This window comes from Narcine bancroftii, chromosome 4 (genome assembly GCF_036971445.1).
Source record: "Narcine bancroftii isolate sNarBan1 chromosome 4, sNarBan1.hap1, whole genome shotgun sequence".
Taxonomy (NCBI): Eukaryota; Metazoa; Chordata; class Chondrichthyes; order Torpediniformes; family Narcinidae; genus Narcine; species Narcine bancroftii.
In genome coordinates this window covers 280,333,681-280,360,208 of record NC_091472.1, presented here as the reverse complement: position 1 = coordinate 280,360,208, position 26,528 = coordinate 280,333,681, and the positions used below count along the sequence as shown (strand labels likewise).

The 26,528-nt window shown below is 39.8% G+C and overlaps 1 protein-coding gene across 5 annotated transcripts in view; it reads right to left on the bottom strand.

The window, feature by feature from the left end:
• The window catches only part of zranb3 (zinc finger, RAN-binding domain containing 3), a 133,560-nt gene that overhangs the window by 22,843 nt on the left and 84,189 nt on the right, over positions 1 to 26,528 (bottom strand). For 4 of the 5 annotated variants that reach the window (XM_069935142.1, XM_069935137.1, XM_069935141.1 and 1 more), the window contains 5 exons: positions 25,866 to 26,310; positions 24,664 to 24,936; positions 20,198 to 20,295; positions 13,679 to 13,780; positions 244 to 386 (listed from right to left, as the gene is read on the bottom strand). In XM_069935142.1, coding sequence (XP_069791243.1) covers positions 244 to 386; positions 13,679 to 13,780; positions 20,198 to 20,295; positions 24,664 to 24,936; positions 25,866 to 26,310 — 1,061 coding nt within the window. The remainder of the gene's footprint in view (positions 1 to 243; positions 387 to 13,678; positions 13,781 to 20,197; positions 20,296 to 24,663; positions 24,937 to 25,865; positions 26,311 to 26,528) is intronic. The other variant, XM_069935138.1, reaches the window with a different exon arrangement.

Here is a 26,528-nt window from a genome sequence, read left to right as displayed (position 1 = left end):
TTTCTTTTAACCAAAAAGATGAAAAATGTATTATTTTTGAAGCAGATGAAGAGCACATTCTTGTTGCTGGATAAATCCTTGTGAAAGAAGCTAGTCGAAGGTCTAACATTTGAATTAATCTCACACAGAATGTGCAACAAAATACAGCGTGGATAAAAAGAACAGCACTGCACAAGGATATGGCAGAGGCAGAATCAAATAATTTATAACTCACATATTACAACCATTCCATTGAGCCCTTACCTTTTTGTGCAACTTTGTTTGTGTTGGTCTTTCATGATAGTTTCCAGTTCAAGAACAGGACTGTGAAAAATGTGGCCACTCTTCCTAATTATTCTTTGTTTCATAGCAGATAATTGTCGCCATTCTCCTACAAATCGCAGAAGCTGAAAATAAGGAGAGAATAAAGAATCAAGATTTATTTAAAAGTGCAAAGAAAACAAAATGACATATTGACAAACATGACCTGAGGTACATTCAGGTTTTACAACACGAGGTACAAATTCTTACTAAAATAAAAAAAAATGATATTCATATTCCCCTCCCACCTATCCCCTGCCAACCAGTACCGCTCCTCCTCCTCTCCCATTCTTTTATTCAGGCTCATGTCCTTTTCTTGTTATTCCTGATGATGGGTTACAGCCTGAAACATTGACTATGTCCTTCCATGGATACTGACTGAATGACAAATCTCCCTCTATTTTGTGTGCTGCTCCAGCTTTCCAAAGACTGCAATCTTGCTCATTTCCTCTGGGTTATCATATTTTTTTTTTTTTTTTTAATTTTTTATTTTTCACACCATAAATCACAATAGCCATGATATACACTTTTTCTTTTCCACACATTTACAGTGACTTTTTCTCCCTCCCCCCTCCCTCCTCCCAAGCCACCCCCCCACCCCCCCCCCTCTCATCCATTTTAGGTATACAATCTAGGTTGCATTAATTCAGTTAGACAATGTTGTCATTCAACAAAAATACACCAGAAATTCTACTGAGTCCATTCTTTTCTTTTCTTCTCCTTCCATCAACTTAGGTAATGTTTGTTCCCGGTAGGTTTTCGCTATTGTATTTAATGTAAGGCTCCCATACTTGTTCGAATATTTCAATATTATTTCTTAAACTATATGTTATTTTTTCTAATGGAATACATTTATTCATTTCTATATACCATTGTTGTATTTTCAAATTATCTTCCAATTTCCAGGTTGACATAATACATTTTTTTGCTACGGCTAGGGCTATCTTGACAAATCTTTTTTGTGCATCTTCCAAGTCAATTCCCAATTCTTTATTTTTTATGTTACTTAGGAGAAAGATCTCTGGATTCTTTGGTATATTGTTTTCTGTTATTTTATTTAATATCTGATTGAGATCATCCCAAAATTTTTCTACTCTCTCACATGTCCAGATTGCATGAATTGTTGTTCCCCTTTCTTTTTTACATCGAAAACATCTATCAGATACTGTTGGGTCCCATTTATTTAACTTTTGCGGTGTAATGTATAGTCTGTGTAACCAATTATATTGTATCATACGCAGCCTCGTATTTATTGTATTTCTCATCGTTCCAGAGCATAACTTCTCCCATGTTTCCTTTTTTATCTTTATATTTAAATCTTGTTCCCATTTTTGTTTAGTTTTACCATTTGTTTCCTCATTTTCCTTTTCTTGCAGTTTAATATACATATTTTTTATAAATCTTTTGATTAACATTGTATCTGTAATCACATATTCAAGGTTACTTCCCTCTGGTAAACTCAAGTTGCTTCCTAATTTATCTTTCAAGTAGGATCTCAGTTGGTAATATGCCAGCGCTGTATCTCCAGTTATATTGTACTTATCTCTCATTTGTTCAAAGGATAAGAATCTACTTCCTGAAAAACAATTTTCTATTCTTTTAATCCCTTTTTTTTCCCATTTTCTAAAGGCAAGGTTGTCTATTGTAAAAGGGAGTAGCTTATTTTGCGTCAATATTAGTTTTGGTATTTGGTAATTTATTTTATTTCTTTCTACATGAATCTTCTTCCATATATTGAGGAGATGGTGTAATACTGGAGAAGTTCTATGTTGTACCAATTTTTCGTCCCATTTATATAATATGTGTTCAGGTATCTTTTCCCCTATTTTATCTAATTCTAGTCTCGTCCAGTCTGGTTTTTCCCTTGTTTGATAAAAATCTGATAGGTACCTTAATTGTGCGGCTCTATAATAATTTTTGAAGTTTGGCAATTGTAAGCCTCCTTGTTTATACCATTCTGTTAATTTATCTAGTGCTATCCTCGGTTTCCCCCCTCTCCATAAAAATCTCCTTATTATTTTCTTTAACTCTTTGAAGAATTTTTCTGTCAGTTGTATTGGCAATGCCTGAAATAAGTATAGTATCCTTGGAAAAATGTTCATTTTAATACAGTTTATCCTTCCTATCAGTGTTAGTGGTAGCTCTTTCCAATGCTCTAAATCGTCCTGTAATTTTTTCATTAGTGGATTGTAATTGAGTTTATATAATTGGCCTAGATTTTTGTTTATTTGCACACCTAGGTATCTTATTGCCTGCGTTTGCCATCTGAATGGGGATTCCTCCTTAAATTTTGAGAAATCCGCGTTATTCATAGGCATTGCTTCACTTTTATTTACGTTTATCTTGTATCCCGACACTTCTCCATATTCCTTCAATTTCTTATATAGTTCTTTTATTGATAGTTCTGGTTCTGTTAAGTACACTATCACATCATCCGCAAACAGACTGATTTTATATTCCCTGTCTTTTATTTTTATTCCTTTTATATTATTATCTCTTCTTATCGATTCTGCTAGTGGTTCTATAGCTAGCGCAAACAATAATGGTGATAGTGGGCATCCCTGCCGCGTTGACCTGCTTAAGTTAAATTGCTTTGATACATGTCCATTTACTGTCACTTTCGCTAACGGTCCCTCATATAATGCTTTAATCCAATTAACAAACTTCTCCGGTAAACTGAATTTTTGCAATACTTTGAACAAGTAATTCCATTCTACTCTGTCGAAGGCCTTCTTTGCGTCTAAAGCAACTGCTACTGCCGGTGCTTTATTTCCTTCTACTGCATGAATTAAGTTAATAAATTTACAAATATTGTCTGTTGTGCGTCTTTTTTTGATAAATCCAGTTTGGTCTAAATTTACCATTTTCGGTACCTGTTCTGCTAATCTGTTCGCTAATAGTTTAGCTATTATCTTATAATCTGTGTTTAGCAGAGATATTGGTCTATATGACGCTGGTGAGAGTGGATCTTTCCCTTGTTTTAGTATCACTGTAATTATTGCTGTTTTACATGAATCTGGTAAGTTTTGTGTCTCATCAATCTGGTTGATTACATCCAGGAGGGGCGGTATTATTAGGTCTTTAAATGTTTTGTAGAATTCTATTGGGAGTCCATCCTCTCCTGGTGTCTTATTATTTGGTAAATTTTTTATTATCTCTTGTATTTCTACTGTTCCAAATGGTTCTGTTAATTTATTTTGTTCCTCTATTTGTAGTTTTGGTAGTTCAATTTTAGTCAAAAATTCATCTATTTTCCCTTCTTTCCCTTCGTTTTCGGTTCGGTATAATTGTTCATAGAATTCTCTGAAGTTTTCCTTAATTTCTTTTGGATTATATGTAATTTGTTTGTCTTTTTTCCTTGTTGCCAATACCATTTTCTTAGTTTGCTCTGTCTTAAGCTGCCATGCTAAGATTTTGTGTGTTTTTTCACCTAGTTCATAATATTTCTGTTTTGTCTTCATTATATTCTTCTCCACCTTATATGTTTGTAATGTTTCATATTTTATTTTTTTATCCGCCAATTCTCTTCTTTTGGTTGTATCTTCCTTTATTGCTAATTTTTTTTCTATGTTTATTATTTCCCTTTCCAACTGCTCTGTTTCCTGATTATAGTCCTTCTTCATCTTGGTTGCATAACTTATTATTTGCCCTCTAATGAATGCTTTCATTGCGTCCCATAGTATAAACTTATCTTCCACTGATTCCGTATTTACTTCAAAGTACATTTTTAATTGTTTTTCAATAAATTCTCTAAAATCCTGTCTTTTAAGTAGCATGGGGTTTAATCTCCATCTATACATTCTTGGAGGGATGTCCTCTAGCTCTATTGCCAATAACAGGGGTGAGTGGTCCGATAATAGTCTAGCTTTATATTCCGTTTTTCTAACTCTCCCTTGAATGTGGGCTGATAACAGGAATAGGTCTATCCTTGAGTATGTTTTATGTCTAGTCGAGTAGTATGAGTATTCCTTTTCTTTTGGGTTTTGTTTCCTCCATATGTCCACAAGTTTCATTTCTTGCATTGATTTAATTATAAATTTGGTTACTTTGTTCTTCCTGTTAATTTTTTTCCCCGTTTTATCCATATTTGGATCCAAATTCAGATTGAAATCCCCTCCTATTAGTATGTTCCCTTGCGTATTAGCTACCTTCAAAAAGATATCTTGCATAAACTTTTGATCTTCTTCGTTAGGTGAATATATATTAAGTAGATTCCAAAGCTCTGAATATATCTGACATTTTATCATAACATATCTCCCTGCTGGATCTATTATTTCCTCTTCTATTTTAAATGGCACATTTTTGCTAATTAATATAGCCACTCCTCTTGCTTTTGAATTATACGATGCTGCTGTTACATGTCCTACCCAATCTCTCTTTAATTTCTTGTGCTCCAATTCAGTTAAGTGTGTTTCTTGGACAAATGCTATATCTATTTTTTCCTTTTTCAGTAAATTTAGTAGTTTCTTCCTTTTAATTTGGTTATGTATTCCATTAATATTTAGAGTCATATAGTTCAGCGTAGCCATTTCATATTTTGTTTATCTTCTCTTTCCGTTTTTCCATCATTACCTTTCCTCCTTTTCCATTTCTGTTTTCTTATTTTCAACTCTTTACCAGACAACATTCCTACAACATCCAACATTTTCCTTATTCTCCTATTTCTATCTTCTTTATCCCCAATCTCCCCTTCCCCTCCTGAGTTGCCCTTTATCCCTTGTCGGACAACCACATCTCCCCTCTCCATTTGGATTTGCGAATCCACTCGCAAGCGTCAACTGATTTTGCAGTGACCGCTCTTTTCCCCCACCCAGCCCCCCCCAGAAAAGATTTCGCTTTTTATATGTCACAAAGGTCACTCTTTTAATTCCCTCCTTATTCTCTCTATTCCATTACCTTCCCTTATTAATTCTTGTCTATACTCTCTATGTTTTCCTCTAATTACAGATACTTTCACATATGCCCATTGTCTCTATTCACTCTTATACCTCTTTACCCGCATACATATCAATCGTGGTCATTTTTACCCTCCTTACCCGTCTTCATCCCTCAGTCTATTTTTGTCTTTACCCACATACATATCAATCGTGATCATTTTTGCTCTCATTACCCGTCTTCATCCCTCAGTCTATTTTTGTAATTGTTCTGCAAATTTTCGTGCTTCTTCTGGATCCGAGAATAGTCTGTTTTGTTGTCCTGGAATAAATATTTTCAATACCGCAGGATGCTTCAGTGTAAATTTATATCCTTTCTTCCATAAAATCGCTTTTGCTGTATTGAACTCTTTTCTCTTCTTTAGGAGTTCAAAGCTTATATCTGGATAAATGAAGATTTTTTGCCCTTTATACTCCAGTGGTTTGTTGCCCTCTCTTACTTTTTCCATTGTCTTCTCCAGTACCTTTTCTCTTGTAGTATATCTTAGGAATTTTACTACAATAGATCTTGGTTTTTGTTGTGGTTGTGGTTTAGGGGCCAATGCACTATGTGCCCTTTCTATTTCCATTTCTTGCTGTAGTTCTGGACATCCTAGGGCCTTAGGGATCCATTCTTTTATAAACTCCCTCATATTCTTGCCTTCTTCGTCTTCCTTAAGGCCCACTATCTTTATGTTATTTCTTCTGTTATAATTTTCCATTATATCTATTTTTTGGGCTAGTAATTCTTGTGTCTCTTTAGTTTTTTTATTAGATTCCTCCAATTTCTTTTTTAAGTCTTCTACCTCCATTTCTGCTGCTATTGCCCGTTCTTCCATCTTGTCCATTTTTTTCCCCATTTCTGTTAAGGTCATATCCATTTTATTTATTTTCTCTTCTGTGTTGTTTATTCTTCTTCTTAAATCATTGAATTCCTGTGTTTGCCATTCTTTAAATGACTCCATGTATCCTCTAACAAGAGCAAGTATATCCTTTACCTTGCCTTTCCCTTTATCTATTTCACTGTATTCTTCCTCTTCTTCTTCCTCTAGGTTGGCCATCTGTTGTTTCTTTGCTGCCCTTTCCTCCTCTTCTTTCTTGTTTCCATTGTCTTCTGTGGTCTCTTCTTGCTGCAGGTGTTCTGCAGCTGTCGTTGCCGGCTGTGGAGATCGACTCCCCAGCTGGTCCCCCCTCCCGTCGGCATTCGCGGTTGCGCACTTTTACTCGGTTCTGTGAGCCATTGTTGTAGTTCTTTTTCTACCGACCTGAGGTAGTGGGGTCTTCTCTCCACAGCGGGCCTCTTCGGACAGGTAAGGCCTTCACCTTTTTCCTCCGTTGTCTTCTCTTCCTCTCTTCTTTCCGTTGATTTTGATTTTTCTCCTTTTGTCTCCATCTTCTTTCCTCCTTTATACTCACTTTTCTTTAACTTGTATTTCTGTGCCTTTGTATTTTCTCTTGTTTTTCCCGACTTTTCTGGAGAGGGCTGGAGTTCACCGTCCGGCCACTACTCCATCACGTGACTCCTCCTGGGTTATCATATTTGAGGTCTGGTTTTGACACTTCACAAACCTTCATTTCAAGGAGTATAATCAGACCAAAGGCTTATCCTTCAAAATTCTGCTAATTCTTTGTACAATGGACTTTGAATGCTGCTGCAACCAATAGATAGATCGAGTAGTTAATGTAACTTCAACACGTATCATTTATATAGACATACTTACTTATAGCACAGTAACAGGCCATTTTGGCCGAATCCATGCTGCTCAATTTACACCCAATTAACCTACTCTCTGATATGTTTTGAATGTTGGGAGGAAACCTGATAGAAAATCCACGCAGACACGGGGAGAACATACAAACTCCATACAGACAGCTTGGGATTCAAACCCAAGTCCTGATTGGTGTGTTGTAACTGTGCCCAAAACGTTTGGGCTGCATGCGTAGCTGAGAAATCTAACTCAGTTTGCGTTTACTCAGAGAATTAATGACAAACACAGAGTTTCACCAAACCAGACGCGAACTCTCTTTACTTTTTTTCCAAAAAATGGAGTGAGCTATTTATTGAAATTTACACAAGCTTGACTTCAAGGAACAAGACAGTCTTGTGAGCCATTCAGTTGATTGATGGCTCCATTGGTAAAACCCACTCCTGGCAACTGTGGGTCACTGATCAGGGCTTCCTAGCACCTCCCACATTAGGGCTGTTTTACCCATACGAGTAGAGACTTGGATTCACTTGGAAGGGCTTTACTTGTTTACAAACTCTTTGTGAAGTACTTACAGGTTTCCGTGGTGCAGCGGGTAAAATCTTGTTTTCTTGTGATGGTTGTACTTGGTTGGTCACTGGTTTTTGCAGTTTAAATGTCTCCAACAGAGCATCCCAGCTGAGTTCTCAGGTGTTTCAACAAGGTTACATTTGGTTGGTTGCAACTGGTTGGCATGTCTAGCCCATCTGTCTGGTCCAACCTGCACAAGCTAACTGCTACGCCAACTGTGCAGCCAAATGGTCAAACAATTCAGAGTACAGAAGGGAAGCATGGGAAGAGTAAATTTGGGTGGGGAACAACAGGGATCTCTGTGTCCAATTTGAAAAATGCATATATGCATGTACAGCATATGATTAGGGAAGACAAAAAAAAGCTAAACAAAGGAATGGTTTAAAAAAAAATAAAAAGCCAACCAAAATGGGAGAGATGGATCAAAGTATTTTCTCTCCAAGGATTGAATCTTTGGAACTTGCTTTAAATATTCTTAAAGCAAAGGTAGATTGATAGCAAGAGGGTGAACGGTTACCCTTTCACCTCCTATTAGATGGGTGTCTCGGGAAGGGTAGCACCTCTGGTGGGGGAGGGGGGAGCTTGCCATGCTCTTTTTGGGCAGTTCATCCATCTGATGCTCAGCTCTCACTCGTGGCTCCAAGTAGTTGAAGCACGTGCAGCGGCCTCACTCTGGTAAATCATCTCGGCAGACAGGCTAAACTGACGGGTCTTCAACCCTTGGTGAGGTAGGGGATCTGTCTATCCCAGCATGTGAAGTCTGTCCCTGGCAGATTGAGCGGGAGAGACCAATTAATGGTCCAATGGTCAAGAAAGCAGGCCCAGCAGGCATTGTGAAGCACTACAAGCATAACAAGACACTTAGACATCCTGGTCATCCACTGCAGCAAGAGAGGTCTCCAGCCATAATGGTTGTCTGTGCCACTGGATCAAGGTCTCTTATGCTGAGAGAGTGGGATTGCCCCTATGCAATGGCTGTGTAGAGCTCGTCGAAAGAACCAAAGACTTGTTGATCCAAACCAAGGCTTTGGTTCTTTCGACGAGCTCTACAATTTTATTAGCAAAAGACCGGAGCTCTTCACAGGTGGCCGACCAGTCCGGAATGATCCGACCTGGCTAGGGACACAACCCTTTAAGGCCCAGACAATAGGTGTGGCTTAGCTCTCAGCCAATCGCTGTAAGCACAGTCTAGATACAGTAACTATATACACTATGTACATTGGTGATAGATCTGTACTATCACAGGCTGTTCCACTTAAAACTCCATCGTGCACAGGTTTCTGTTGTGCAATTCATCTCAGTTAACCCAAGCTCTGATCATCAGAGCCCAGATGGCTCTGGTAAATCTTCCCAGTTTTCTGACATGACTTGGTTCGGCTGGGAGTCAGAAGAGCTTGGAGAGAGTCGGGCTGTGAATCAGAGGAGGAGGAGCTTGCTGAAGGTGACAGGGTTAATTGGTCAAGGGGCCAATAAAAGGAGTGAAAGGGGAGGGAGTGGCCAGCGAGGAGTGGCTCAGTGAGTGAGTGGAGCAGTGAAGGAGTGAAACTTCCTGGCTTTGGCTTATCAGGCTTCAGCGAAAGCAGGCAAGGAGAAAAGGTAAGCTGAGTTATTTGCCTTCATATTCAGAGTCATGCCGATATGGTTAGTGTTCTACCCTCCAAAATGGCCACATCTGCACCAGGTGTACTGAGATGCAGTTACTAAGGGAGCGAATTAGGGATATGGAGTTGCAGATTGATGACCTGCGGCTTGTAAGGGAGAGTTATGAGTTAATCGACTCAACTTTCAGGGCGATAAATACTCCAGAACCCGTGTCAGGTAAGTGGGAAACCGTCAGTGGGGGAAAAGAAAAAAGCAAGAAAAACGGAGAGCATACCAGTGACCATCCCACTCAGCAACAGTTATGTTGTGTTGGATTCTGTTGAGGGAGATGACCGGACAGAAGATGGCCACGGGCACCAGGTCAATGGCAATGACCCTGGCAGAGTGGTGCAAAAGAAAAGGAAAAGGAGAAATGCAGTAGTTATTGGGGACTCCATTGTCAGGGGTACGGACAGGAGGTTATGTGAGCCAGATAAGTATACCCGCATGGAGTGCTGCCTCTCTGGTGCAAGGGTACGAGATATCACAAATCGGGTCCAAAATATTCTGAGAGGAGAGGGAGAGCAGCCTGATGTCTTGGTACATGTGGGTACAAACGACATTGACAAGAAAAGGGAGGAGGTAATGAAAAGTGATTACAGTGAGCTGGGACGAAAGCTGAAAGACAGGAACGCTAGGGTGGTGATCTCGGGATTACAACCTGTTCCAAATGCAAGTGATGAAAAGAATGTAAGGATAAGGAAAATGAACGTATGGCTGAGGTGCTGGTGTACAAGGCAAGGATTTGGCTTCTTGCATCATTGGGATCTCTTTTGGGGAAGGCATGATCTTTACAAGAGGGACGGGTTGCACCTAAAGCCAAAAGGTGTCAACATTTTGGCAAGTATGTTTGGTACAGCAGTGGGGCAAGGTTTGAATTAATTTGGCAGGGGTATGGGAACCAGAGTGATAGGAAAAAGGGTAGGGAAGATAAAGTAATGGCCAGGAAAAGTAATGTTGGGAGGAGAAAGTAAAAAATCAGATGGTGCAGTGAGTTTTCGGGTCAATGATAGTGTTAAGAAAATTACAAAGAAAAATAGTGGGCAGAAAAATCAAAAGAAAAGGTTACAGAAGTCACTAGATATTAAAAGGACAAAGGGCAGTTTATCTGAATGCCTGCAGTATTAGAAATAAGGTTAGTGAACTTGAGGCGCAAATCGGTACCCATGCCTATGATTTGGTAACCATCACGGAAACATGGCTATAAGGTGACCCTAAATGGGAATTAAACTTTCAAGGGTATCAGGTGGTGCAAAGAGATAGACAGGATGGTAAGGGAGGTGGAGTTGCACTCTTAATCAAAGATGAGCTCCAGGTAGTAGTGAGGAATGATATAAGATCTAAAGAGCATAATGTTGAGTCCATTTGGGTAGAGATAAAAAATAACAAAGGGAAAAAATTATTGGTGGGTGTTATCTATCGCCCACCATATAACAATAGTTTAGTGGCACAGGCAATAAATAGAGAGATAAGTGAGGCATATAATAATGATACAGCAGTTGTCATGGAGGACTTTAACTTCCACATAAATTGGAAAAATCAAGTTGGTCGTGGGATTCTGGAAGAGGACTTCATAGAATGCATCTGCGATAGCTTTCTTGAGCAGCATGTTAAGGAACCCACAAGAGAAAATGCTCTCCTGGATCTAGTGTCGTGCAATGAGATAGGTAGAGTAAATGATGTAATAGTCAGAGACCATCATAGTATGATTGAATTTCTCATTCAGATGGAAGGGGAAATAGTTAGATCTAAAACTAATATATTATGCTTAAACAGGGGTGACTACCATAAGATGAGGGAGGAATTGGGCAGAGTGGACTGGGAGCACAGGCTAATTGATGAAACAGATGAGGAACAGTGGAAGATTTTCAAAGAAATATTTTGTAATGCTCAACAAAAATATATTCCGGTCAGGAAAAAGGGCAGCAAGGGAGGGAAAAATCAACCGTGGTTAACAAAGGAAATAAAGGAGAGTATAAAATTGAAGGCGCAGGTGTACAAAGCTGCAGAGAGCAGTGGGAAACTGGAAGATTGGGAAAACTTTAAGAGACAACAAGGTGTTACAAAGCGGGTAATAAGAAATGGGAAAAAGGATTATGAAAGTAAATTGGCACAAAATATAAAAACAGAAAGCAAAAAATTTTATAAATATATAAAATGGAAGAGGGTGGCCAGAGTTAACATAGGACCCTTGGAGGATGAGAAAGGAAAACTGGTAGCAAAAAATGAGGAAATGGCCGAGGCATTAAACAAATATTTTGTGTCAGTCTTCACAGTGGAAGACACGTCCAGCATGCCCAAGTGCGGAGTTAAGGATGCGAATGTTGGGGAGGGCCTTGATAAAATAGTGGTTACAAAGGAAGTAGTGATGGAGAAACTAATGGGACTAAACCCAGACAAATCACCTGGTCCTGATGATATGCATCCAAGGGTTCTGAAGGAAATGGCAGAAGTTATAGTTGATGCATTGGTGGTCATATACCAAAATTCCTTGGATTCTGGGCAGGTCCCGGCAGACTGGAAGACAGCAAATGTCACGCTCTTTTTAAGAAGGGATGTAGGCAGAAGACTGGAAATTATCGGCCAATTAGCTTGACGTCTGTAGTTGGAAAAATGCTTGAAGCTGTCATTAAAGATGAAATAGTGAAACTTTTGGAACGTAAGGGTTCAATCAGGCAGACGCAGCATGGTTTTAGAAAGGGAAGATCTTGTTTGACAAACTTGTTAGGATTGTTTGAGGATATAATGGGTGCGGTGGATAGAGGAGAACAGGTTGATGTTGTATATTTGGATTTCCAGAAAGCGTTTGATAAGGTGCCGCACAAGAGACTTCTCAGTAAGTTACAGGAAAGTGGAGTCCGGGGAAGTCTATTGGCCTGGATTGAAAATTGGTTGTCTGACAAGAGGCAGAGAGTCGGGATAAATGGGAGTTTTTCAGGTTGGCAGAGAGTGGTAAGTGGGGTGCCGCAGGGGTCAGTGTTAGGCCCACAACTGTTCATCATTTACATTGATGACTTGGAGGAGGGGACAAAATATGGTGTAGCCAAGTTTGCGGATGACACCAAATTGAGTGGAAGAGCAAATTGTAATGAGGATGTGGAGAGTCTGCAGAGGGATATAGTTAAGCTGGATGAGTGGGCAAAGGCCTGGCAGATGGAGTACAATGTTAGTAAGTGTGAGGTTATCCACTTTGGCAAGAAAAATAAAAGAGCTGAATATTATTTAAAGGGTGAAAAACCACAGCATGCTGTTGTGCAGAGGGACTTGGGAGGGCTTGTGCATGAATCACAAAAAGTTAGGTTGCAGGTGCAGCAGGTTATTAAGAAGGCAAATGGAATGTTGGCCTTCATCGCTAGAGGAAATGAATTCAGGAGTAGGGAGGTAATGTTGCAACTGTATAAGGTACTGGTAAGATCGCACCTGGAGTACTGTGTCCAGTTCTGGTCTCCATATTTGAGGAAGGATATACTGGCTTTGGAGACGGTCCAGAGGAGGTTTACTAGGTTGATCCCTGGGATGAAGGGGTTGACTTATGATGAAAGATTAAATCATCTAGGATTGTATTCGTTCGAGTTCAGAAGAATGAGAGGAGATCTTATAGAAACATATAGGATTATGAAGGGTATGGATAGGATAGATGTAAGAAGGTTTTTTGAGCTGGCCGGGGAAACTAAAACGAGAGGACACAGTCTCAAGATTCGGGGGAGTAGATTTAGGACAGAGATGAGGAAAAATAGTTTTTCCCAGAGAGTAGTTAATGTTTGGAATTCTCTAACCAGGGAAGTGGTTGAGGCTGCCTCGTTAAACATATTTAAAATTCGGTTAGATAAATTTTTACCTGATAGAGGAATTAAGGGATATGGGGAGAAGGCAGGTAGGTGGAGTTAGGTCATAAATTAGATCAGCCATGATCGTATTGAATGGCGGAGCAGGCTCGATGGGCCATTTTTGGCCTACTCCTGTTCCTACTTCCTATGTTCCAGATGCAGTGGGTGGGACACATCATCAGAATGGATGACCACTGTATGCCTCGCCAGCTGTTCTATAGTGAACTGAAGATTGGAAGAAGACCTTAAGGTCATCCATGCAAGTGCTAAAAAACGCTGTGACGGAAACCCTACACAACTGTGACATCCAGCCAAGAGAACTAGAAGTTGTGGCTGCTGACAGATCCCATTGATGAACCCTGTGCTATGAAGTCTACATCAGTTTTGAAGACGGGCGCTGCCAAAAACTGATGGAAACCTGTAAATGGCATCACAAAGCACCAGCCACAATTATTACAAAAACAGTCTCCAGACTGGGACTGCAAAAGCATCTTCATGTCCACAGATGAACTGTACAACGTGTCTTCTTCAAACTGAAGGACCACCAATAATAAAATAGATGGGAATGCAAAGTTGAAGTGAATATACAATCAGATCAGCCATGAACTAAATTAGCAGAACAGATGCTCATCTCCAAATAGTATACTTCTTCTAATTTACATGTTTGAATTCTAAATAAAATGCAATCAAAATATCCCATATTTATATCTAACAAACTTACCGCTGCACAATTTTTTTTCTGCTCAAAAAATGTTGGCAAATCTTCCCAGTTTTCTGACATGATATCGAGAGGAATAAAACTGCAGTTTAATGGTTCTCTTTCCTAAGAATGAACAGGGATAATAATTTATTAAGAATCCTGATGAACTTCACATATCTCATCATCCAGGGCATCTATTAATATACAGCTAATAAAACAACCTGAATGAACCACAATTTCAAACTAACATGCATAATATATAGCTCCGGATTATCCTGTTTTCTTCTCAAAGCCTGTCCTTTCTAGCATTATCTTTAAAAATAGATGCAAGAAGCTCTTTTTCACCCAGACTGACCATCCAACAGGTGTCTTTGCTGCTCCACATCCCTTTGACCAACAAACCATACTTCCTCCAGTTTTCCAAGAAGTGTAATGGGACTGATTTACCACAGCTTACAAGCAAATAAAGAATATACTCACTAGTTTCTTTCAGAACACCATGGAGTCGACTTTCTTTCTATCATTCATTAGACACAACATTGCACTCACTCCCCAAACACCACCCAGTTAAACTCATTGGCTCACCACCACATGGGTAATCCTGACATACTCTCCTCTTCCCGATGAAGGTAAGTAGAGTACAACTCCGATTATCCAAAATCGGATTCTCTGAAATCCTCATATATCCAAAATTTTTTGGAGCCTAACTGACCTTACAGGTTGAAAAAAATTCACTCAACATGAAATTAGAAGGACAATTGTCTTCGTTTCAGGTAACTCCCCTCTCTCTTTCAATTTCTTACCTTCCCCCTTTTGACTTTTCTCTCCATCTCAAACTACATCGCACTGTCTCCTAGCTGCAAGCGGTCAGAAGAATCCCTTTTCCCAGTGTCCTCAAGGAGAATGGCCTCCAGGGCAGGAGTGGGACCTCGGGCACAGTGGTGTTCCCTCCCCTCTCTCCCTCCCTCCTTCCTCGGCACACTGGACGCTGACTCCCAAACCTCCCCTCAGTGTGCATGTGCGGATGGCCTAGGGAGGATTCAGAGTCGGAACTCCGTTGTCGGGAGCTCCAGTGACCAGGGAGACTGGAGCCTGCCGAGTGAGTGTTCCCCATGCCCTGGAAGCCTCCCCGGGGATTAGCAGCAGCGATGGGTTTGTGTAGGGGATCAGCAATGGTGGTTGGGAGGTCCCGGTGATCAGCGGCGGTATTGGGTTCGTCTTGGTGATCAGCGGTGGCCAGCAATTTTTTGATGAGAATTAAACATTAATGCTTAAAAAGCTTTCCCTTTTTGTTGTTTAAACATTGATATGAGTCATTTGCTGTTGATACTGGGTTGTTTTTTTAAAAATGACGAGTTCTCCAGAAAAACCGTTTTATCTGACAGAGGCCTGGTCCCAACTATTTTGGATAATCAGAGTTGTACTGTATGTAACTGAGACTGCCCACCTCCCCCACCCCAGACTGATCCTCTGACCCGACATCCGATGCAGATGTCGACATACGCCATCTTCAATTTGTCGACGGAAACTGCATCCACTCTTCCATTCCTGTCGATCACAAAAGTCTGAGTGGTGTCATAAGATTTGAAAGGACCATCTTAAACAGGCTGAAGTGGTTTGCGAACAGCATACACATACAACACGAGTACAGCATTGTAGATTATTCAGCATAATCATTTCAGGTGATGCCTGCTGCATAGGGGTAGGTTGGATGTTTATCCCGAAGACAATCAACATAACTAGCCAGAGTGTTGTGCTTGGACTCGAATTCACTAACCCGCCTGGCAAAGTTAACGTAGTGTCATAAACTAGCTCTGCTGCTGAACATCCAAGTTCTGCCTTAGCAGCGGTATGTAATCCTAGGAGAACCATAGGCAAACGTTAGCTCCACGAAGATGCTGCCCTCAATTATTGATGGAAACGCTCAACAAGGCCATTGGCCTGTAGATGGTAAGCTGTAGTGCAAATAAGGTAGTTCCTAGAAGATCAGTTAGAGCCCATTCATACGTTACTATCATAACTAGAAGATTTCAGTGGTTTGGATGCTCGAGAGATTCTCCGTCTATTGTCTCTGAAGGCTGCTGCTCAATCCATATTCGTACAATTGTTATAAGCAACCTTGTTATAGGGTTGGGTTAGATTATTTTTAGTTTAGTTTTTTTTTCTTTATTTTCTTTTTCAGAAAACTGATTAAATATGGGTTCAAACATGGTTATCAAGGATCACATCATTAATCAAGATGGAATTTACCCTTTGTTTAGATCAAGGGATGCTAATTCAGTCTCATTTATTTAAATTCAGTATTATATCTGATCAGTGAGAGCTCAGAACAACACCAACTCAAACTGAGACCCTCGATCCATTGTAATAGTGACCAGAACACCCGAAGATGGAATCGAAAAATCCATGAAAGCCCAAGTGACCATCTCCGCAGACATGTCAGTGATAGGAATGGCCTCCTGCCACCTGGTAGTCCAGTCTTCATATGTGAACAGATAAGTATATCCTCGAGATGGTGGAAACGGGCCTACCAAGTCTAGATGCACACTCTGGAAACATTCCTCCAGTTTGGATTTTGTGTATTTGGAGACTTTAGAGCATTGACACAGCAAGCAAGTCCTTGCCCATAATCCAACATCCCTTTTAACATGAGGCCAGGTTGAAGGCTTGTCATGTGGCTGACAATATTGGAGGAATGCAGCTCACTTGCATACAAGAGCTGTGGTCCACGACAAAGTGATCTTTCAAATCCACCATCAAAGAAAAATGTGACAAGAAATTTGTTCCCAAAATGGAATTTTCCATGTTTACAACCATGAAAACCAACCAAAAAGATTTCTTGAGTCTGAAATCTAACACGAGTAACCTCTGGCCATATGTTTGAATATGAGAATAATTCGCAGCTGAAAGAACACATGACATATTGGAGTGTCTGCGTTCCTCTGTGGTTGGAGGGACCACTGAACTCTCTGCACAAGGATTGAGAAGAAATTGAACTCGCGAGAGACAGTCTTTGAGGAAAAGATGGCGGCTGATGAACCCATGAGCAGCAGTTCCCTCTACTGTTGGGCCTGGTTGTTTCTTGGCTGCCATTTGTAGAAGTAGCAAGGTGGCTGACAGAACCAGGCAGCAGCACCAAATCTTTGATGCTTCCAACAAATATGTCATCTGTCACCTCTACCATGTCCTCGACCACCACGATTCCAACCAGGATGACGAAAGGAATTCCGTTGTGTAGTCAGTGCTGCAATTTGCTGCTCCAACTCAGTTAACTTTGATTGAGAAGGTGCTGGCCTTTTACAAGGCGCAGTAAACATTAGCTGCATTTCTATTTGTTCTGTTGACTCAGGAAAGAAGCCAATACTTCTATCTTCAATGCAGAGGTCATGGAAATAACGAGGTCGGCATGATCCACCAACTGATCAAGGGTGGACATTCAAAAGACACTCATCAAATGCTCTTGAACATGATGAGGTAAGCATCATGCTTCCAAAAATTACCTTTGATAACATCTGTTCCAGCTCGCCTGTGCCACCTTCTCAACGTCTGTGCTAGTTGTCTATTGCCTAGGCTGTTATCAGCAATACAAATCTCTCCAGATGGCTGAGTACGCTGCAGAATGGCCGCATTAAGCATGTCATATGGGAGATTACCATCCGGATCCACTAAGACATCCTCCACTTCACAGGCAATCTGCTCTGGAAGACGGTTCACAAGTAAACAATACTTCGTCATCTGACTCATCACTTTGAGGGCAGAGAAACATGCTTCAAGAACAAAAAATCATACTGATGCATTATTAATGAAAAAGAAAGGGAAATCTTTAGTTTGACCTCCCTATCTGCTTCTGTAAGAGGTTTATCCTCATCCTATTCCATTTTAAATTAGAAGGTACTGTGATCATGACCGGATCACCACTTGTAACGGCACTGATTTACCACTTAGAACTTACAAACTAATAATACTCTCACTCGTTTTGTTTAGCACACCATGAAGTCAACTTTCTTTTTATTATTCACTAGACATAACATTGCATTCTTCAACTTCCCAAATACCACCCAGCTAAACTCCTCTGACCTTCACTGGCTCACTGCCATACGAGTGATCACGACTCTCACTCTTCTCCTCCCGATGAAGGTAAGTACTCAACCACGACAAGAGTCTATTTATTGTTCAGTGCAGTGCACATGCTCTCATAGAGCTTCACTCTTACTAATTCAAGTTGAAATTCATAAAATAGTTCAAATGCTATTTTGTTTAACCAAGTTTAATGGATAATTCCCTTTATTTGCGTGGGGAACAACAGGGATCTCAATGTCCAAGTTTACAGTTTGAAAAATGCAGATCTGCATTTGTCATCCAGACTGAAACCATCTGATTGGTGGTTTTGCTGTATTACCTCCGTCCCTTTAACCAACAAACCATACTTCCTCCAGTTTTGGATAAAACCATTTATCTTCTACAAATCCATTTCTCAAACGCCCAGTTAATGTGTAGCTCCAGCAGCGGGAGATAATAGTATGTTACAGTATTCAATTGTATGTTAATGTATTAACCTAAGATGCTGACGCTATGTGCAGAATTGATTTAAGGCATTTTTCAAGAAATAAGCTACAACTATATACAAATAATAAGGATATTTATTTTTATTGCTCTGCAGAATGAGGGCATTGCTGGCAAGGCCAACATTTAATGGTGTTCTCCCCTTCAGAATATGGTGGTGGAAGGTCTTTTCTTGAAAGACTGCAATCTCGGTGCAAAAGCAGCTGTATGCTTTTCAAGGTTGGACCAGATTACCTTGGGGATATCAGATTACCTAGGGACCCTTGAAGTGCACAAAATTTAAAAAAAATTCACAATACATTAGATTTGAATGCATTCCATATTTTCCCCAGGCACAAAACCATCACACCTTCCAACATAATTAAAGGTCATTAAGCTTCTTCTCCCATTAAAATAGATGCTCTTACATTTACACCAATTAAAACATTTTTTTTCCAAACAAGAATAACAGGGCGACACAGAGCTTTATCTTTCGGGCAATTTTATTGAATAAATAATAAACTAACCAAATTCGAAATTTCATTTGTTAAAATAGACTGGGCAGTGGCTAAGAAATGCATTGCAATTACTTGGAAGTCTGACTCCCCTCTACATATAGCACGATGGAGTGCTGAGATGAATAGTTGCCAACCTATATAAAAAATTACATACAACCTAAAGAACAAATATGATATATTTATTATTGGCAGCCATATTTGAACCATGTAGGGGCTCAATTGTAACTATAATAATAAAAAGGACAGTAATGAATGCTGCTAAAGTATGAATGCAGGTGACTTCCCCACATAGAATTCTTGGTGATTAATATAAATATGAGGCTAGACAGTGTGTGGATCTATACTGTGAGGTTGGGGGTGGGTGGGGGAAAGAGGGGTTGTTATGTTTGTTTTTTTGTAAAGAAAAAGTTTTTTTATATATATATATATAAAAATATTGCAGAGTTTTTCTAAGAATATTTAAGGAAAATCAAATCAAAAGTGCCAGTTGCCTAGCAACAACCTGATACACTGCTTCATGATCAAAATGGTAAAGTGAGAATCAAAATCAAATCACCTTCTAAGGAGAGATTTAGTTTCAAGTCTGAGTCAGAAGATATGACTTCAAATACCACTCAAGTTCAAAATGTAGTCACTGCTCACCCATTGCAAATGATGTGAAGACAAGAATGCTGTGAGGCATGCAACCTGATTGCATACAGTCAGTGTGCAAGATGCACCATGCCAGCATAAATTATAGAGTGGAGGGTCAGAATGAAGGAGCAGGTTTAAATTAATTAAAAAATGAAAATCTTCCTGGTTCAATGACACACTGCCATGAAACTGAATGAAATGTTGGCGATTTGCATTATTCCTATCCTAATTCCATAAAACTGGGTAACTGAAGCTGATCTATATCATTGTATTCAGTTCGCACATTTTTAAGAGGGAAAATGGTCTAGATTAATGATTCAGTGCATAGATAGAGATACCCTTTGACAAAATGCGAAAATGGTGTCCCGTCAGTCTTTTCAATTGAAAGATCTTCAGGCATTGTTCAAGAGAAGGATGAGCTTCCTATTTGCTGATACTTATATCTCAAGCAATATCACTAAAAGTAAATTATCTCACTTTTTCTCAATTCTGTTCACTGTGACATATTTACAAAATAACAGAGGCCAACCTTCAATGGTACTTAGTGGTGGAACAAACATACAATCGTAGAATCAGTGCGACATAGATAGAGATATACAAATGCAGCTTTTCTCCAAAGCATAATACTCTTGCATTGGAATTGTTCTACTCAAACAGATGCTGGACTGTTTTCAGATTAATGATTGAAGCTTAATTTGATATTCAGAGGCAAATACAAGTTTGCTGATAATTTTTCCATTGCTATTTGATTTGGAATTGGAAGCATCATACATTACTGATGCAAGGCACATTTTAGTGCAGAAATGTATCATGCATTTAAACAAGTGGATGAAAAGGCTAATATTACCTTTGTATAGAGATGTATTCGATCAGTATGCTTGCTTGCAAAAAACATGAAGTCATCATAATCTGGACCGTCACGTGTGGTATCATGCTGTACTGCACCTGACAGGATTGACAGAGTTAATTTGGAAAAAAAAACATGATTCATTCCTTTCTCAAGAGGAATCATAGCTAGACTGGAGAAAACAAAAACTTTGACACATACTTAGAAAGGATGAAAGCAAAGCTAGCTTTTACAAGTATTTAAAACTTGCCACAAATAAACAAATAATGTGATGACAGAATTGCACAGATGATCTATCATGCAATTGAAATATTTACCAAATTCATTTGATTAAGTTACTTGGGACAAATGTACTATATCCCGTAAGCAGTCAATATATTCATAAGACAGACAAAGAAATGAGCAAAGTGAACTTGGAATTTAGGAGATTTCTTTTACTCGAAACATAGACTGAGAAATTAAAGCTGAGATTATTTGATTCTGAGGTTTTGAAGGGGTAGCGAACCAGAAAACAAGTGCAGGTTGAGTAACCCTTACGCGAAAATCCAAAATGCTCAAAATTTTGAGTGCTGACAAATTCAACACGCTGAAAAATTCAACACCTGACCTCGCTTGCCCATGTGGGGCTCTGACGCTCTTTTTGCCCCAGTTTGTTACCAACCATCTTCACTGCCAGTCTCATGTGCATTACTCATTGCGATGACTCTGGAGGAAACATTTTTTAAAAAGCCAACCAGAAGAATTTCTAGTATTTGGTGCTGCATTTATCTTCTTTTGAAACCAGAGATCAAGTTTCTTTTGGTAAGTACAAAACATTATTTTTAAGTGAAATCTGAAATTCATCTTCACCTAAAATGGCATGTTTGAGTGTAACATGACCAGCAACATTATTGTGTTACAATGCACTGTAACCTTTTGATCAAAACACAGCATCGGAGGTGGAGACTAAAAGCCTGCCATTGTTTGTTGTTGTTGTTTAACAGCTGATACAGGTATTCTACTGATGCTACTGTGCTGGTTAGTTACCCTAACACATTATTCCAAAATCTGAAACACTTCAGCTCCCGTGCATTTCGGATACGGGGTACTCGACATGTATCAGGTTGCCCCAAAAGAGGTGTGATGATTAGGAAAAGAAATGCAATTTTAGAATTAGTAAACTTTTTCACATTAATGAAACAAAACACATTGTACATACAGTATATCAAAGTGATTTTGTTGCTTCAAGTGATGGTGTGTGTGGTGGAGTGTTGTAAATTTACAAAATGCATCACAGGATGAAATCTGCCAAAGAAACCTTACCGAAATTCATTGATGCATGATATCCTACACTTTCAATGATCTGCAGAACTCTGATTCCTTTAAACTTACTGGGAACTTCATTATTCTGTGTAATTCATACAGGAATAAGTGATTATGAAGGGCTTGGATAGGACAGACAGACAACATCTTTTTTTCTGGCGTGACAATAGCAAATACCAAAGGTAGGTGGAAGAAAGTTTAGGGAGATGTCAGAGGCAAATTTTTTGACTCAGAAAATGGTGGATGCATGCTGGAATGCATTGCCAAGGATGGTGGTGGAGTGGAGGATGGTACAACAGAGACATTCAAAAGATTCTTGGATGGTCATAGGTTATAGATGTGAGTTTGGGAAAAATTGTTGTGGATTACGTTTCCATAGGTTGGCACAACATCATGGGCTGAAGGGCCTGTACTGTGCTACAATGGTCTATGTCCTATGAGTGAATTGAAACTGTTGGAATATAAATTTGAATAACATACAATAGTCCAGTAGAACTGTCTGCACTGAACTACTAAAATAATGAGCATATTGGATTAACAGAGTTTTAAAGAAAATAACAGACTCATTAGAAAAAGCAGAAAGAAAGATTTCTAACTATCAATTTTCATGAAGGATGTAATTTATGCAATAAAATGATAATCAGATAATACTGTGCTTTCATCTGGAGAGGTTGACTTGACCCAATGAGAGAGAAGCTTTTAGATGCGTTAGTTACAATTTTCTAGAAGAATTCTGCCTTCATTTTGAAAATGAGTAATATCCTGGATTAAGAAAAGGGAGAAAAAACCTTCCATTTCAGTACACAAGAAAGTCTGTGGACACTGTGATTGCAATTTAATACATAAAATTGCTGCAGAAACTCAGCAGGTCATAAGAAGTAAAGATATATAACCAACATTTCAGGCCTGAGCCCTTCATCAAGGTATAAGCAGAAAGCAGGCAGATGTCTGAATAAAAAGTGGTGGGGATGGGGGGTAGGAGGGGAGAAGGAGCAGGGAGGGAGAGGAGCACAGGCCAACAGGTGAGAGATCATAGCCTCAAGGTGCTAAATGGTCTATTCCTGCTCCACATTCTTTTGAAAATGATGCATAAATGCCAGAGAGGAACAGTTTTGATAAGATATGGGTGGGAGAGGAGAGTTGGAGTGGCATGTTTGGCATAGCGGTTAGCAAACACCTTCAGAGTGGCAGCAATTGGGTCCAGGATTCAAGTCCTGCGCTGTCTGTAAGGAGTTTGTATGTTCTCCCCATATCTGCGTATGTTTTCCCTGGGGGAATCTGGTTTCCTCCCACCGTGAGTACCGGGGTTTAGGGTAATTGGGCAGCATGGGCTCGTGGGCCGAAATGGACTGTAACCGTGCTGTACATCTATATTTAAATTTAAGAGAAAAAAGCTGAGAAGTGATCGGGGTAGGGGATGGCTCTCTGACTGGAGAGAGAAAGAGGTAGGGAACAAGAGGAAAGGAAACAGAGGGATAGGCAAAGAGAGAGAGAGGCAGGAAAGGTACCTAACAGAATCTGGAAAAGTTGATATTAATGCCATCTAGTTGGAGAGTGCCCAGACAGAATATTACATGTTGTTTTTGCAATTTATGTGTGTGGCCTCAGTTTGGTACTGCGTGATGCCATGGACAGACATGTGGGCGTGAGAATGGGTTGTGGAATTGAAATGGTTGACCACTGGGGGGGCCCCAATATTATAATGGACTCAATTAAACAATCTCCAAGTCTGCATCCAGTCTCTACAATGTAGAAGAGGCCATAAGATGAGCACCAGAAACAGCAGATGACCCTTACTGATTTACAAGTGAAATGTTCGGCCCTTTCAGGTGGATCCTCCGCCTTGAGGGCGGCAGAAGGAGCGGATCTTAACCTGCATACTCAACTTTCAGGTGGCAGCCCTAAAAGGCTGCTGCAGCATTGCCTGGTCCTCCTGAAAGGGCCTATTCATATCCAGAGGCACCTCGGAGTGCATCCAGATCTGATGGAGGTGGGGCGACTGGTGCCGCAGTGCCACCCATCATAAATATGCGGCATAGCAATGGCCGTCTTCCCTACCCATAATCCCCCATGCTCTGTGTTTCCCACACAGTTCCAGCTACGTGGGGGATTATGAGTAAGGAAGATCGCCATTACTATGCCACATTTTGAGCCACAGAGAGCGGCCCCAGTGCAGGAACAGCAGTGACAGTCCACACCGGCTGCTCCTGCCCCGACGTCCCCCGCTGACCTCCCCTCCCCAGTAGGGCAGGGTCTGTCAGGCAGTGGGGCGGCTGTCAGGCAGCGGGAAGTTGGGCCGCCGGCTGATAATCATCTGCCCACCCCCCCAGGCAGCCGCTTATAGCAGCTGCACATTCAGGTGCCTCGGTGGAGTCTGGCACTCCGCTGATTATCCCTCCCCGAGGAAGTTGGTGTCGGCGCCTCGGAGGCACTTTTGGAGCATTCAGGTGAGTACATGGAGAAGAATTTGCAGCTTTCAGGCTACCTGAAAGGGTCTGTTACTTCACTTGGAAGGACTCTTTGAGAGAGATGTGGAGCAAGTGTCGCATTTCCTCCAGTCATAGGGTAGGTACCAAGGTGCGATTAGTGGGAAGAAATGAGGGAATCATGGTGGGAGTGGTCCCTGTACAAAACAGAGTGAAAGGGGTGTCTGGCGGTGTGATCATCTGGTAGATGGTGAAAATTGTGATGGGTAATATGCTGGATACACAGGTGACTGAAGTTAAGGACCAATTTTAAATATGACATTGCTGATTGTCAGATACAGATATCATGATGTGAAGAGTGCAAAATCATTCACAATATCATCAAATATCAAAGCAGGCTCAAGGTGCTAAATGGTCTATTCCTGCTCCACATTCTTTTGAAAATGATGCATAAATGCCAGAGAGGAACAGTTTTGATAAGATAAATTGTAACATTAATATTCGCTATAAATCAATATGAACAAAGTGTTTCTGAGGTGCTGCTGGCAAAGTAGTCTGGAACAGAAAGCAACCATCAAGTAAATAATTAATGCAAGTTAAACACTGAACATTTTTCAGATTCAGGAAAGAAAACATGGCAAAATGCGACCTTAAAGATAATTTACTTTTGAGAAATAAATAAAAAATTATCTGCATAATTTCCTTTAATTAGCCTCAGGTCTAAACAAACTGAATTACCTGGTCGCTGTTGATACTCATTATTTAAACTTTCTTTGCTCATGGTAATAACTTTGCTGCTTTTGTCAATATTGAATGATGCAAGGGTTTCTTCAGATTTCACTGTACTGCGGTGATTCATTTCACAATTTATCTGCTCAGCAGGTATATGTAATTCACTTCTTTCCCCATTTTCTAGGTCAGAAAGGACTGTACATTCAGTCTGGTGGGTTCCAGCTTGACATTCGTCTTCACTTGGATTTGTCTGATAGGACACATGTTCTTTCTGATTGCCTGTGTTGGGGAAAACTTCTGTTTTAAAAATTGTACTGGAAAATTTGAGTATATACTGTTTGTTGATAAATCAGAAATAAACCAGTATTTTTAATATATTAATCATTTCAAAGTAAAATAACATTTTCAAAGGGCCTTAAGTTTTAACCACAAAAGGATAATTTTAAAAAGCCAACAATTTTTTGTGGTAATGAAAGCCCATCTTTTTTCTTCACAACTGTATGTGAACTCTATTTCACAGCCCATACAGTAAAGAGCTAAGACTGGAGACCTAAAGGATAAGCATCTCATTCTCAAGTGCAAATTGTTTTTAATCTTCTATCTTCAATGCCTGAGGTGCATTCTTGGCATCTGCTGTAAGGAAAATAAATTCCAACATGATAATCCTCTCAGAAGCAGATGCTAAGTATCCCAGCATTCTTCAAGGAAGGAGTAATCTTTCACTGGGTCAGACATACATACACAGGATGAGATATTCTTGGAGGATTGAAGAACACATCATTTGGAGAGATGGCCTCAACCAAAACAGCTTTAGGGTGTATAAAGCTGCTTTAAGGACATTAGTGAAAGGGACATGATAACCTTCAATATTAATGATGACAAGGGAAATTGCAGCTGATAACAAAAGAAAATGGGAGACATTAATAGCAAGGATGGGATTAACAAAGGTCAAGTTTCAGCAGCCACCATAGTAGATGCTACATTACCAAACAAGGACATGAATCACCCTAAATCATTACACGACCGTTCCAAAATCTGTCTATTTAGGGATCAATGGAAATACATCGTACCATATGGCTTCACTAAATTTTGAAAACTGCACATTCTACATTGTCTGCTGGCCAATAAAAACCTGTTTTTTAAATTTTATTCTTGTAATATATGGAACAAAACACATGTACGTCATAAAGTTCACAAAGGAATCTTACCCACATCTCTGCAAGTTTCACACATTTCACAGTAAGACAAGAAGGTATTATTAGTATATGTACATATGGTACAATTCCATGTTTTTCCACTTCGACTCAATTTTCTTTCACTCAATAACTGTTGAGTTCTTTCAAGGCTTAATGGAGATGGTACTGTCCCAATTTTGCGCTGTCTTTTTTTTGTACTTGAACAGGTTTGGAGTTCTCCATGTGAAGATTTAAATCGTTTTGTCTGTGGCCCCAAGTTGTTCATCTTGCACTTGTCTTCATCCATTTTTTTTTGTGGTTGATGAAATAATTCATGGGAATTTGGAAATTCTTCCAGCTCAACGATATCAGGACATTGTTGTGAGTGCAGATCTTTGGGTGTTGTTCTGAGCTTCTCCGCAGAGCCAGATTTTGATGAAAAGAATGAACGAATATCATGCTGTTTCTCTTTCTCAAACTAAATTAATAAAAAAACAAAAGCAACATGAGAAAAAACATTTTTTATGCATTGTGTAAGTGAAACATAGGGTGTGGAGGTAGATTCAGCTGTAACTTTCTGAAGGGAATTGGCTCAGTATGTAAAACAAGTTAAACAGAATGAAACGTGTGGAGAAGTGGAACTAGATGCACTGCACTTTGTAGAAACTTGACAAGACAGAAACCCACCTTCCAGAG